General features: G+C 41.9%; 1 protein-coding gene across 1 annotated transcript in view; it reads left to right on the plus strand.

Moving 5' to 3' along the window:
• The first annotated feature begins 220 nt into the window (after positions 1-220).
• ptpn1 (protein tyrosine phosphatase non-receptor type 1) overlaps positions 221-15,123 on the plus strand; it is a 39,337-nt gene continuing 24,434 nt past the window's right edge. The window contains exons 1-3 of the mRNA XM_048240566.1: positions 221-458; positions 1,462-1,552; positions 2,802-2,902. Of these exons, the coding sequence (XP_048096523.1) occupies positions 402-458; positions 1,462-1,552; positions 2,802-2,902 (249 nt within the window). The 5' untranslated portion in view covers positions 221-401. The remainder of the gene's footprint in view (positions 459-1,461; positions 1,553-2,801; positions 2,903-15,123) is intronic.

Genomic DNA, 15,123 nt, shown 5'->3' on the forward strand with positions numbered 1-15,123 from the left:
TCCGTGTAAATTAATGTAGGCCCTACAGATGACATTTACGATGCTTTAACTGGCCAACAGGAACATACAATCTAGACTGCCAGTCTAGGCTGTCTCATCGACTACGCTTATTCTGTGTGCTGATTGGTCTGTTGGCTGTCCTCGTCCTGTGATTGGTAAACTCTGCGATCTTAGGGCGGGGTCCCAGCCAACGAGGGATAGTAGTGATGCAGGAGGCGGAGCATGCAGCGTGTTTCCGGTAAGAACAGGCCAAGACAACAGTAACATTAAAACCATAGACTGGAAAATTCAAGAAATTCTTACGGTCTTTTTGTTCACCGGTTTTCGAAGCTGACGACATAGTAGCTCGACCAACAGAAATCAACAGAGCGTCGGGCTTTGGGGTTGTATTTCACACGGCAATGGAAGCCGAGTTTCGAGAAATCGATGAATCCGGGAATTGGAACGCCATTTACCAGGTAGGTACTGCTGGCTCAAGTAAGGTGGTGCAGTGAAGAAGGTAACTTAGCTAACAACTTTCACAGCCGGCTACAGCCGTGTAGCCTACAAATGTTGCACAGCTAACAGACGTGCACACTGCACAGGACATGTTGTAGACACAATATCGATTTATTGATGTTTAGGAAAATAATCAAGCGAACTAGTCACTGTGTTTGACAGCTTGGTAAGTCCAGAAACCATAATGATCAAGAGATGCTATCCCTTGGAAATAGTTAGCATTGCTATCTCTGAAGACGGAACAAAGTGGAGGAGTGGTGGAGTAGGCTACACTGAGGTCGTTATCTAAATAGATAATAGGTGTGAAGAGTTGAGCTCGCCACGCCAGTACGTGGAAACGAGAGGAAACTTTGCTGCCTACGTCTCAGGCCAGTACGTGAGAAAAAGTCGGCTCCCTCCTTGTGTCAAATTCCTGGAAAGCACCAGCATGTTGGCTAATGGAAGTTAAACCGATTAGTTTGCTGTCACCTGGTCAAAGGAACAGCCAGGTGGCAATACTTGGCATGGTCGTGAAACCAGAATGTACAGGAATATGATGTGTATCGTTATTGCTAGCCACACTAGGTGTGCATTCAAAGAGGTGAGAGTTAGCGAACTGGCTAACTGTCTCAAAGGTTAAGCCCAGCACAGCATATCTGGAAGTCTCTCGTCAGCTGTGCGGCCCTGGTCTGTTCTGCTGGACTTTCTAAACATGTTTATAAACACGACTCAGGGGCCAGGCTAGCCCTTGCGTCACAGAACTGTGCTCAATTCGAGTATGTAGGCAGGACAGCTCAGAGGCTGAGCATCTGTCTGTAAATGAAGGGCAACTTCCTTATAGCGGCTTGGTCCCTCATGCAAATGTTTTGATTCTGAAAGTAAACAGTTAGCAGGGCTGTCCTGCTTCAGACTCTCAGGAGGTTGGCTGAAGTACTCCTCCTCTCTGATGGTGTGTGTGTGTGGGTTCTCCCTTGTGTGTTACAGGAAATCCGGCAGCAGTCAAGTGAGCTGCCCTGTCGGGTGGCAAAACTCCAGGAGAACAAGAACAGGAACCGCTACAGAGATGTCAGCCCGTGTGAGTACCAGCCCCTCACACTCACACACACCACCGCTAGCACCACAGACACAGACACACACAGCACCGCTAGCACCTCACACACACAGACCACCGCTAGCACCTCACACACACACACACACACACACACACACACACACACACACACACCACTGCTAGCACCTTACACACACACACACACACACACACTGCTACACACACACACACACACACAGCACTGCTAGCACCACACACACACACACACACACACACACACACACACACGCCAATGCTAGCACCTTGCACACACAAAGCCCATATGAACACTCGTGTTGATAAAGACAGAGACATAAGCCTATACGATCAGTCATACATACATGTCAGCCTATATGATCACTACAGCCTTGCTCTTATATAATATATGTCAACCTATATGATTACTACAGCCTTGCTTTTATATAATATATGTCAGCCTTTGATCACTACAGCCTTGCTCTTATCTATGTCAACCTATATGATTACTACAACCTTGCTTTTATATAATATATGTCAGCCTTTGTGATTACTACAGCCTTCCTTTTATATAATATATGTCAGCCTTTGTGATTTACTACAGCCTCAATCTCATATAATATGTCAGCCTATATGATTACTACAGCGTTATACTTAGAGATGTCAGCCTATATGATTTCTACAACCTCACATGGGATAACTCGTATGGCTATACGGCATGACTGTGTGTGAGGATTTAGTGTGTGTGAGGACCTGTGTTAGTTTAGGATGGAAGAGAAGTGGAGGGTTTCTGGCATCTTCACTGAGCAACTGGTCTAACTGTGTGTCCTAGCCAACACAACAGCACAGTTAAAACCATCAGGGCGTTCAGTCAGGCGTTTTTTTCCTCTCACTTGTCTTATCCTTCCGTCACAGAGCAAAATCTTTTTATTTATTTATTTTTTCAAGCATGAAGGCTCAGTTGAGTTTGTGTGTGTGTGTGACGCCTGAGAAACTCATGCCAGCTGTATACAGGATGTCCCACATGTCCTCTTTTGGTGCTGTGTGTGTGTGTGTGTGTGTGTGTGTGTGTGTGTGCGCGCGCGCGTGGGGGGGTGGGAACTCACACACCCACATTCACACTCAGACACACACTCACATTCACACACACACACACACACACACACACACACACACACACACACACACAAACACTCACGATTCATACTAAATCCTCTTCTTTTTGTCTCCTTTCCCCCTCTGTGTGTGTGTGTGTCAGTTGACCACAGCAGGATCCGTCTGCAGCAGGGTTCCAATGACTACATCAATGCCAGTCTTATAGCCATGGAAGAGGCACAGAGAAGCTACATCCTAACTCAGGTATGTGTGAGAGAGTGTGTTTGTGTGCACGTGTGTGTGTCTTTGCAGGTTTGCGCGTGTGTGTCTGTGTGTGTAAAACTCTCAGTTCCTATGAGAGCTGACCTGGGCTTTGTGAATGGCATTGTTAATGTAAGAGTGTGGAAACGACTACCAGCGGGGCTTACTTCAACAGCTCCACTTTTTTCACACATGTGAACACACACACACACTTCACATACCATGCACTTCATTCCAGTGCTGATTGCTATCTAAAATGGGGATGGCCCTGTACTGTTCCTGGATGGACTAAGACATGCGAGAATGACTGTGGTCAAGCCCCCACCCACTCCTGAGGTGGAGCAGGGGCATGGCTCCCCCTCCCCCCCCCCCAACACACATACACACACACACACACAGCACAGCACACTGAGGTGGGTGGGTTGGTGAGCTGGCTCTTGCTCAGCATTGCTGTTGAGATGGGGACGAGATGCCGGGGTTGATGTGGGTGAGATTTCGGTGCCGTCTGGCTGTGAAGTCTGACCTTTGAGGTTGCAGTTTGGTTACCAGCTGTGTGTGTGTGTGTGTGTGTGTGTGTGTGTGTGTGAGAGAGAGAGTGTGTGAGAAAGAGAGTGTGTGTTCTATGAGTGGAGCTATGGCAAGACAAGATTTGCTGAGGAGAGAGAGAGAGAAATATAAACCCAAGGGTGTTTACTTCATGCTTCTGCCTTGACTAGATGCCATTGTGAACCTTTTTCAGTTCTGCATGTCTTGTGTCTGTGTAGCACACCGCCCAAATGATGGAACGTCAGAATGGCAAACAGACAGGCATGTGTCGATATAAATGTTATTTATTTGGCCTTTCTGTGCTCAGATTTGGTGAAAGTTATCGAGAAATAGACACAGTATATTCCAATGACCTAGGTATTGTAACCAGAAAACACGTCTGAAGTTATTTGCGCAGTGTCTGCCAGCCAGTTTATTTTATGTTAGCAAGCGAACTTCCCACAACTGCCCACAAAGTACTGCTTGCTGGTGAAGTGCTGATGTTAAAACGCCACTGACAAACAGACACTGTACAATGGGATAACCCTGTCATTATAACCCAAAATATAAGTGAGTTTGTTTGCAAAGCTTCTCAGCGAGCTAGCATGAAGCTACTGCCCACACACACACACACACACACACAAAATGTGTGAGTTTGTTTGCAAAGCTTCTCAGCGAGCTAGCATGAGGCTACCACCCACAGCATGCTGCTGAAGCACATCAGCTATCCGCACACAGGGCGTGTTGACCAATCACAATCATCCTTGAGTCCCCTCGACGCAAAGTTACAATGTTTTGTAGGTGCATGTCGGGTGACTAGGGCTTTGAGGGGGTACCCCATGGTGACTGCGTAGGGCTTTGAGGGGGTACCCCATGGTGACTGCGTAGGGCTAAGCCGTGGATTTTTTGTTGCAGAAGCATAAATTAAGCTTCAGCCCTGCTGCATGTCACACTGTGCACTTCTACACACACACACAGGTTAAAATGCCTAGGGACATATGGCTGCGTAAATAGTTAACTTAAAGTAAGGGGAAAAAAGTAAACACAAACAATGAAGTAAATGATTGAGATGACCGGTTTATTGATAAATCAAAATAAAACTTCAAACGGACAATACAAAATTAAAGTATGAAGAAGGCTAGGCCTAAGCCAAACTAATTTTAACAAACAAACACATACACACACACACCCGGCACACCCTAGGCCAGTATTTTGCTACATCTTAGCCACTCTCCACACTGGGAGTAATTGCCGCACTTAGCACACATTACCCCTGTAGCACCTTTACAATGAGCAGGACCAGAGGCCTATACTACGAACTGGGGTTACTGGCTTATCTGGGTAACTTCGAGAGTAACTTGATCACGTGTGGCGTAACTTCCCGATTAACCCGTACTACAAAAGGTGGATAGGTTTGAACCGAGGTATGCTGCCATGGTAATTTACGCTGCATCTCAAACCTGCTCCGAGCAGGTTATGTTCTTGGTTAACCTGAGGTTTCAGTTTAACCACACCCTTTATAAGTACCACCCCTCCACTAGCAATTTCTCCCGAGACAATATCGGCGTACCTGGATGATCCATACGACATTAGAGCGCAAATCGTAAGGGGCTCTCTTCGCAGAGCGAGGGTTTTTAGAGACTGCCAGAAATCCGCTGATATACCCGGACGATATTCTCTATGAAGATATAGATTGTTAGCCGAGGGAATTCGTTATCTTTGTCCGCTGATTTAGGCAGACTTCTCTAATGTCACCAGCAATGCCCTTACATGGACAATTCATGTATTCCATAGGTGATGCTGAACATCTGAGCAAGAATATTGTATGTCCGAAAATGAATCGGACATAGGCCTACAGTAGGCCTATGCTGAACATCTGAGCAATAATAGCCTACTGTATGTCCGAAAATAAATCGTCCTAATAAATTAAAATCACCATTTTAACATAAACTTGAATGTCATATTAGGCCTACCCTGCACATAAAGGCTGCACATTTCCACAGCACCAGAATCCGACCGAATGCCTCCCTCAACCCCCTCCATAATCGGCCTTCCACTATTATTTGCGATGGCCAACTCCTGCTACTGTAAAAAACTCTGGTGCTTTTCCTCCTACAGTAGTGTTCAAACTTTTTTCTTGTTAGCTGTAAAACACCTTTTTCTTGTTAGCTGTAAAACAGAGGCCAAGTGAAGGCTATATATATTATATAATTAGCATACAACATGTTTTCATAATTAAGAAATATTAATACAAGTTAGAACTATATAATGAATAATGTTTTTGTGTTTAATTTTCACCTGCTGCCATGTGCGTTTGGCAATGGCGTTGCATCTGAAAAGTTCACAGGATTAGGCATAAATCAGTCAATGGGGGCTACTTAAACATTCAATTATCCTTATTAATCTCTCTGCCCACTTCTGAATTGTGTTGCATCTGTAGGCCTTTTTATGAACTCCAAATAGGCAATTTAATTATTTCAACTAATTTCAGACATTTCGCAAGCTATTAACCCTCCGTAACACATATTTGAAGAACATGTGGAAATAAAACTGAACTTTTAGGCATTTAGGCTACCTGCCATACGTTGCCAACAGCCTTGCCTTGCTTTGTTTTCTGCTGACGTATTTGATTTTTGTCGTAGAGTAAATTTTAATTCCTCGTAACTTGTCATAATAATTGTGCATTCCTCATCCGTAAAAAAAGGTGATCGCGTTATCATTGAAAGTGGTGACTTGCGCTGCAACCCGCCCCTTTTTTTTGGAACTTCTTTTTATTTTCATTCATAAATTGCAGTCATACATTACATTAAATCCACAGCACAGGTCAAAACACAGCAAGTATATCCACAGGTATAAATGTCTGAGGTATTCTCAGTCTCTTGGTTGCTGGTCTTGCTTATGATTGATTTCCAGTCAGTTTCAGCAGTAGTTGAGTCAACTCACAACATACAAATACTCCACAAATGGCAATATTTCACACCAATTCACAAATTCAAACCAATATTCTAAGAGGTTAGTTCTATATAAGAAAACAAAAAAAGAATGAAATACAATAAAATAACTGTACAGAATATAAAAGCAAAAGGGATAGAAATGGTGGTCATTTCTATATTAAATGAAAATGTAGGACAATTCTTGTCCATTTCCAAATAAAAGCCTCTGTTTTTAAATGTAAGAATGCGGTCAGATTCTCTATGTTATAAACCTCTTGGATTCGATCTTTCCATTGTGCAATTGTGGCTGCAACCACGAGGCTGTGGCTGCAACCACGAGGCTGTAATAACCTTATTAGCAATCAGGAGAAGTGTTCGTAATAGATCTGTGTCATCATCTTCTTCAAGATCATCTGGTAGTACCCCTAGTACAAAATATGATGGTTCTAGAGGCAAGTCTATTAGTAAGCATTTCTTGATTTCTTTTTGTACATTTTGCCAGTAACCTGAGAGAATCGGGCAATCCCAAAAAATATGTGTATGGTCCCCCACCATACCGCATCCCCTCCAACATTGCCCTGAGGCATTGCTCCATTTTGATGTTATTTGTGGGGTCCTGAAGTACCTCATTCTCATCTTCCATCCAAACTCTCTCCAGTTGGGGCTACTGGTTAATTTATGTCCACGTTCGCAAGTATTTACCCATTGTTCATCAGAAATTATGACCTTCATTTCTAATTCCCATTTTTCTTTGACATCCATACTATTATCTTTCAAATCTTCTTGCAATATACTATAGATATGTGATATGAACTTGGTTTTTATTGTGCCTTGAATAGTAGCAATAAAGAATTGTTCTAATTTAGATGTTGGGTTACAAAGGCTTTCCCATTCTTCATGTTTATGTAAGTAATGTCGTATTTGTAAATATCTAAAGAAATCCTGTTGCGGCAGTTCAAATTTGTGTCTTAGATCTTCAAATGATCTTACAGTGTGTCCCTCAAACAACTGATCCAAAAGAACTAAACCTGCCTTCTCCCATCTTTTAAAGCACCCATCAAGACCTGCTGGCACAAAGTCCACATTGCTTGCAATCCTTACAGCCCTGGATATGGTCATAGGAAGATGTAATTTTTTCCTCACAGTAGACCATATTCTAAGAGTGTTTTTAATCCATATATTATCTATCTTCCCTTTCCCCCATTGATTCTGACTTAGGAGTGGGACTGAATCTAGTGGGGTATTAGGACAGTCACCTTGCTCCATGTCTACCCATATTGTGTCCGTGTCTCTTGACAGCCAAGCAGCCATGGACCTAATCTGGCCTGCCCAGTAGTACTTTCTTAGGTTCGGGAGATTAAGCCCTCCATCAGCTTTTGAACATAATAGCCTCTTAAATTTGAGTCTGGGTGGTTTACTTTGCCATATAAACCTTGATAACCATTTATCTATTGTGCTGAAGGTGGAAGTGGAGACGTATATTGGTAGTGACTGAAAAAGAAAGAGTAGTCTGGGTAAAATGTTCATTCGTATTGTCTCTATTCGCCCTATAAGAGAGAGTGGTATGATTTCCCATCTTGAAAGATCGTCTTTTATTTGGCTCATCAGTTTACCATAGTTAAGTTTAAACAGATTAGTTACATCTGTTGTTAATATAATACCCAAGTATCTAAAGCTTTGGGACCAACGGCAGTTAAGTTTACCTGATAATTGTGTTGGCCAACTTCCATTTAACGTCATCGCCTCTGATTTTGACTGATTTACCTGATATCCAGAGAGTTGTCCATATTTTTTTAATGTATCTATTAGAGAAGGAATGGAAGTGATTGGGTCGCTAATATAGGCCAATAGATCGTCTGCATAGAGTGACATCTTATGCTCTTTCTTATTCATGTCACTAATGCCTTTTATATCTACATTTTGACGTATAGATGCTGCCAGTGGTTCAATATTTATAGCAAAAAGCAGAGGGCTGAGGCAATCACCTTGCCTCACCCCTCTCTGTATGCCAAAAAACTCTGAGCAGCAACCATTGACCCTCACTCGTGCCTTAGGATTTTTATAAATTACTCTTATCCAGTCTACAAATTGTGAGTGGAATCCCATCACAGACAAAGTTTTGTATAGAAAATTTAAATTTACAGTATCAAAAGCATTTCGAGCGTCAAAACTAATTAACAAAGAAGTCTTTTTTTGTTTTTTAGCACAGGTAATAATATTTAGTGTTCTTCTGATGTTATTCGCTCCCTGTCTTTTGGGTATAAACCTGTTTGTTCCACATTAATTAGCTCTGTAATGTGCTTTTGAATTCTATGCGTTAAAATACTGGTCAGTAGTTTCTGATCATTACAAATCAAACTAATTGGCCTATATCCCTCACATTGTGTTGGATCCTTTCCTTCTTTATGAATCACTGATATTATTGCCTGTGACCATGTTTCGGGGGGGTTGTCTTCAGATAGAGAGTATCTGAACACCTTTTGTTAGTATTGGAATAAGATCATCGACAAAGCATTTGTAGAATTCCCCTGATGGTCCATCCACACCTGGTGATTTATTGCTTTTCAGTCTTTTAATTGCATCTCTTATTTCCGTGTCAGTGATTGCTGATATCATTTGCTCTGAAGCTTCTTCTGACAATGAGGGGATATCTAGGCTAGCAAGAAAGGTCTCAATATCGTCTAATGCTGAGCTTGGTTTCATCTCATTATATAAGTTTTTATAAAATGATGCAAAGGCATTGGCTACATCTTTAGGGTGGGATACTGTTTTCCCTGCAGTAGGATGGTTAACCTTTGAAACAGTGTGGTCTGCCTGGGCTTTACGAAGCCGGAAAGCTAGAAGGCGGCTAGCTCTATTCCCTGATTCATAGTATTTTTGTTTGGAGAATCTTAATGCTCCTTCTGCTTTATAAGACAAGAGCTTATCTAATGACTTTCTTGCCTCTTTCAGTTCAGATAAGATGCCACTTGAACCTGTATTTCTGTGTATTTCCAGCTGTTTTATTTTCTTTTCTAGTTTTAATTGCTCTTCCTGTCGTTGTCTCTTTAATCTTGATGATATTTGAATAAATTTCCCTCTTATGACAGCTTTTGCCCCTTCCCATAAAACAGAGGGATTAACCTCACCATTGTCATTTATTTCAAAGGATTCTTTTAGGTGTTGTTTTATTTCTTTTACTATCTCGGCATTATTATGACCGCCCAAGCTTGCGGCGGTCATATAGGTTTAGTCAGATTTTTTTTTTTTTTCTTTTTTTTTTTTTTTTTTTTTTTTTCGTGATGCCCAAATTTCCGTCAATGATTCCGGGACACTGAAAGACCGGGTACCACGAAACTTGGTGGACATGTAACCCCACATGGATAGCATGGAACCATCGTTTTTCGTTTTTGATCTGTAGCCCCCTCGCTGAATTGGACCCCCGAAGGAGGGTAGGGCAGACACAGTTTTTTTTGTGAATATCTCGAAAACCGTGGGGTTTAGGAGGACCATTTTTTTTTGTATGTTGATCTCAAGGGGCCATGTCAACCCATTCCATAACCACTCATTTCATGTATAGCCACCTAGTTAAACACAAAAAGTAAAATGAGCAACTGCACGAAAATTGGAAGTGTAGGATCATTATGACACCCTCTGTATGCACGCCAAGTTTTGTGGAATTCCGTTCATGGGGGCCACACAATAAATTAATTTATGTTACTATACACCAACTGGCCTGTAGGTGGCGGAGACAGTTTTCTGTGAATATCTCGAGAACCGTGGGGCCTAGGAGGTCCACCTTTTTTGTATGTTGGTCTTAAGGGGCATGTCAACCCATCCCATTACCACTTATTTCATGTATAAGCGCCACCTAGTTAAAAATTAAAAGCAAAAATTAGGTGTTTTTCATCTCAATATCTCTGGCTGACAAGGTCAAAACTGCCGCGAAATTAAAAGTGTAGGATCATTATGACACCCTCTGAATGCATGCCAAGTTTTGTGTACTTTCGTTCATGGGGGCCTTACAATAAAATAATTTATGTGTACATTTAGTGGCGATACACCAACAAGGATTCCCGGACACTGAAAGACCGGGGTACACAAAACTTGGTGGGCATGTACCCCCACATGGATAGCATGGAACCGTCATTTTTCGTTTTCATCTGTAGCCCCAGCTGGACTGGACCCCGAAGGAGGGTAGGGCGAACACAGTTCTCTGTGAATCTTTTATGGTATGTTGGTCTCAAGGGCCCACATCAACCCTGGCTCATAATCACTCATTTGTGATTTGCCCCCCCCCGGTAAAAAATTAAAATCAGGCTGCATTTTCAGTATTGGCGAGAATTAGTCGTTTGTCCACTAGAGATGGCGATCGTTGCAGTGAGGCGTAATTTTTGTTGGAAGTTAAAAGTGGGTTGGAAAAACAATGGGCGCTTCATACAAGGACTGTAATTTACCGCAGCGAACATCTAATAAGGATAGGACGATGTTCACATGAAGTGTAATTCCCATTTCTTCTTGAAGCCGAAATAAATCTGAGGATGTTTATCGGACATGCTTGGTTTTACTGCAGGTGCGTTAATCTTGTAATATCAATAAGGACCTAGGTAATGTTACCGTTAAGCGTTGGTTGAGTGATGGAGGCATTTGATTTATTGCATTTGTAGAAAACTATAAATGCGGTTATACCAAGCAAATGTATAGCAGCACTGTTTGTATCTTCGACTGTCATTTATTGCACGTGCTACAAAATCATTCTGTGCAATGGAAGATTTACCAACGTTACACCGGTCTGATACAGTTTTGCCTATACATGCGTGAGACTGAGACGCCTGTTTATTTTGTTTTAAGTGCGTGCAGGGTGTGAGAGGGGAATCGATGTGCTTTGATTACAGCTTGGTAGTTGTAGTCTGTGAAATTAAAAAGCGTGTGTGTGTGAGTATCAAACAATGACACCTTCATTTCATTATGGCTGCTTTAGCAAAACACCTTAAGCTACTGTGTAGTGGGTCCCATTTAGAAGTGGCTACTTCATTCGCTTTCCTTGACTCATGGAGCTGCGTGAATGTTATTACAACTTTTAAGCCCGCGATATGACAGTTTAAGTCCGCTTGATACTGTAAAGGCGTAAGCCATTGGTTTCAAAGGAGATTTTATTTGTTAAGCCAGCATAGCCTATTGACAATTTATGTTGTCAATAGGCCTACCTTATAATCCTACCTGTAGCTTAGGGAAGCTAACAACTTTCTATTAGGATCTAGTTTGTTAGTTACCGTTTTGTCATAACTCCCTGATGCATTTTTGCATTTAGAATAGCCAGGCGTGTATATCTCAATCGGAAAATTAAACAATATCGGTGCCTATGGACTAGGCTGGGTGAACCCAGCCTGATCTGCCCGCTATTTATTTTTGATTTCTTAAAAGATTGAGCTTGGTCTGATGAAAGCCAGACTAGCCATGGACCTCAGTTAAACAATGCAAGGGAACATGAATCAGCCTATATTTGCACTAACAATAACGGACAAAAGCTCTTCAACTTTGGCCCGTTAAAATGTATGAACAGTCTAGCGGCGCATTTCATCAAGGCCCATTTGGACATGTCAGTTATTTGCACCACTGGTTAGATGTAAAACAGCATTTTGTTTCAGACTAGGCTACTGTTACTTAATTTGTGCATTAACAATAACGTTTCAGACTACTGTTACTTAATTTGTGCATTGACAATAAAAGTATTACATGAACTAAAGATGACTAAAATCTTATGTAGAAGAAGAAACATTCACAAAAATCCATCCATCCAAAATGACCTTTGTTTTGATAGCTGTTGAAAACGGCATGGAACTGACAGAGATGTTTTTGTTTATAAATACATAAAAAATAAATAAATAAATAACATTATGCTGATACCTTTTGCTTTTCCCCAAATACAATGTAGCCTACAGGTGTAAGTGACCTTTCATCAATCCAGTTGCAATGGATGAACTGTGATGAACTGCCCTACTTGTGATTGTTTAGAGATTTTAAAGGTTTTATAACAATTCTACATCTTCTTTGGCTATTCTACAATCTATTCACCTTTTCAGCACCAGTAGGGTACTTTCTGTGCAGCCGCACACACACACTCAGGCATGCCAAACAAGCATACACAAAAGTTTCAAGAGTGGGGGATGGAGTAAAATATGGAGACAAATTGAAGTGTGATTTATTTTCGCGGAACGGATGTACAGGACTGAGCGGCGGTCATATTTTGTACCGCTACGCGGTACATCTAGTTCAGTAATGATACATTAAGTCGCCAATATTTGAAATAGGAATGAGCAGCAAAATTTATTTTCAATATCACAGGAGCATGATCGCTCAAGGTTATTGGTTCTATATGACAATCTATGACTCTATATAAGTCCTGTTGAGGTAGGCAGAAAAAGTCAATCCTGGAGTAACTATTATGAACAGAGGAGAAGAAACTGAAATCTTTCCCTTTTGGGTTTTTGGCCCTCCATGGGTCCTTTAGTCCTAGTTCTGAAAACATATTATTCAGAGTCTGTGTTTTTTTGTTCTTCACCTCCTTGTCAGCTGGTGTCTTGTCTAATTTCCAGTTTTGGACAGCATTAAAATCCCCACCTATTATCAGCAATCCCCTGGTGTTATCTGCAACAATATTGGAAATTTCCCTGATAAAAGCATTGTCATACTCATTGGGGACATATACATTCAGAATGGATATATCAGCACCTCCCATTTTTCCAATTACCATAACATATCTCCCCATTTTATCCTTTACCACTTTCTCAGTACAAAATGGCAGATTTTTACTTATCAGGATGGCCACACCTCTCTTTTTGCCATTTGAAGCACTATACACCAAGTTCACCCATTCTCTTCTTAATTTTGTATGTTCACTCTCTGTTAAGTGTGTTTCTTGCAGTAACGCAATGGAACATTGCATCTTTTTCATTTGAGACATAATTTTTTTCCTTTTGATAGGATGATTCAACCCATGGACAGTGTAGGTCACCAAAGTTATTTTATCCATTTGGATAAATAAAGCACTTCAATTTGAACAATAAAGACATTTTCCCAAATATAAACCTGTATCTGTAAGACGTATGCTGCAGGACTGCATGGTAAGAAATTACAATCATCTCAAACTTGAAAATTGAACAAAAAATTATAAGAAATCTGACTTCCAAACACATGTCAGAATTCACCAACATAAAATCAGTCACAACAAAAAAGGAGAGTTGTGGCAGTCTCTCCAAAAACATACACCTAGTGTAATTGCAAATAGGCATCAAATTGCCTTTGCTAAAGCCTCCCAGAAAAGTGAGAGAAAAAAGAAACGTGGGAGGGAAAGGGGGTAAGCCCTATGGGTGAGGAAAAGGCCTAAGTAGCCTCTCTAAGTAGCTCTTCACTCAAGGAGAACATTGAACTCACCTAAATATTCAACATCTCGCCAATACTCTTTTCTTCAACATGCCATAACGTTTCACTACTCACAGTTCACATTTATATGATGGTAGTGTTTATTGCAGTCAGCGCTCGTCATTGATGGGGGGTTCGCCTGCTTTCTCGTCTTGTTTTTCGCGGATGCTTGCGCCCAGCTGTTTCTTAGAAGTTCTGCCTGAAGCTTTTCCCGTTCCTCAACGTGAATATGGATACCCAGTTCAGCCAGTACTGTTGAGGCGTCGGCAAGGGTCGGGAAGGTCTTTACTCCGGAATCCAAGTGAATTTTCAATTTCGCAGGATAGGGCGACTGTGCTTTTATATTCTTCTCCTTCAGCTGCTTAATCACGTCTCTGACGTCTTTGCGCTTTTTCTGCACCTCAGCTGTATAATCCTGGTCGAAGAATATCTTATATCCATTGTGTGTCACCCCACCTTTTTGCTTCCATGCTTCTTGGATGATCATTTCCTTGACTCGATAGTCCAGGAACCTGATGATGATGGATCTCGGGGGGCTATCTGGGTCAGTAGGTTTCTGGGTCAGGGATCGGTGAGCCCTCTCCATATTCAGCTCGAATTCTTCCGGTAAAGACAGTGAGCTGCGGATGACAGTTGATATGAAACCGACCATGTCGTTATTTTCCTCGCCCTCCTGTATACCGTAGACTCGAAGATTATTCCGTCTTGCCCTTGATTCTAAGTCCTCACATTTAGCTGTAAGATTAGCCTCTCGGTGTAGTAGGTAGCAGAGGGCTCGTTGGTGTGTTTGTGTTGCATCTTCCGTATCACAAAGTCTCTGCTCAGCGTCTGTCATACGGCCCTCCAATTTGGTTGTTCTTTCCGTCACTTCTTTCAATGCGGATTCAACTCTTGCCAAGGCAGCTTTAGTCTCCTTAGAGGCCTCAGCATGCTCTCTTCTCAATGCGCGTAGCTCCTCCACCACACTCGCCATGTTGTCTCCATCTAAGTTTGAGCCGTTCTGGGTTTGTTTGACAGTCTTCGTTTTTTTCTGTTGTTTTTCTGCGTCTTTTCGAGTGCCAGACATCACATTTACTTCTTGTGAGCAGTAGTGAACTGATATTTCTTACAAAATAAAGAGATTGGCAATTTATTTCAAAGTTCTCCTCTGGAGCAAAAGATTAGGCTGCCGTCTCCACCATGGCGCCACCGGAAGCCCCCCAACCCGCCCCTTTTATGTGAACGCGCACAAACTCCTATTAGGTTAACCCCGGTTCAACAAATCAACTTCATAATCAGCGTCGTAGTACCGATTAACACCACTTAAGATAACCAGGTTTTGTCAACCCCGGTTTAACAAAGTAACCCTGGGTTACATCTGGGTAG

The sequence above is a fragment of the Alosa alosa genome, chromosome 4 (assembly GCF_017589495.1).
Source record: "Alosa alosa isolate M-15738 ecotype Scorff River chromosome 4, AALO_Geno_1.1, whole genome shotgun sequence".
NCBI lineage: Eukaryota > Metazoa > Chordata > Actinopteri > Clupeiformes > Clupeidae > Alosa > Alosa alosa.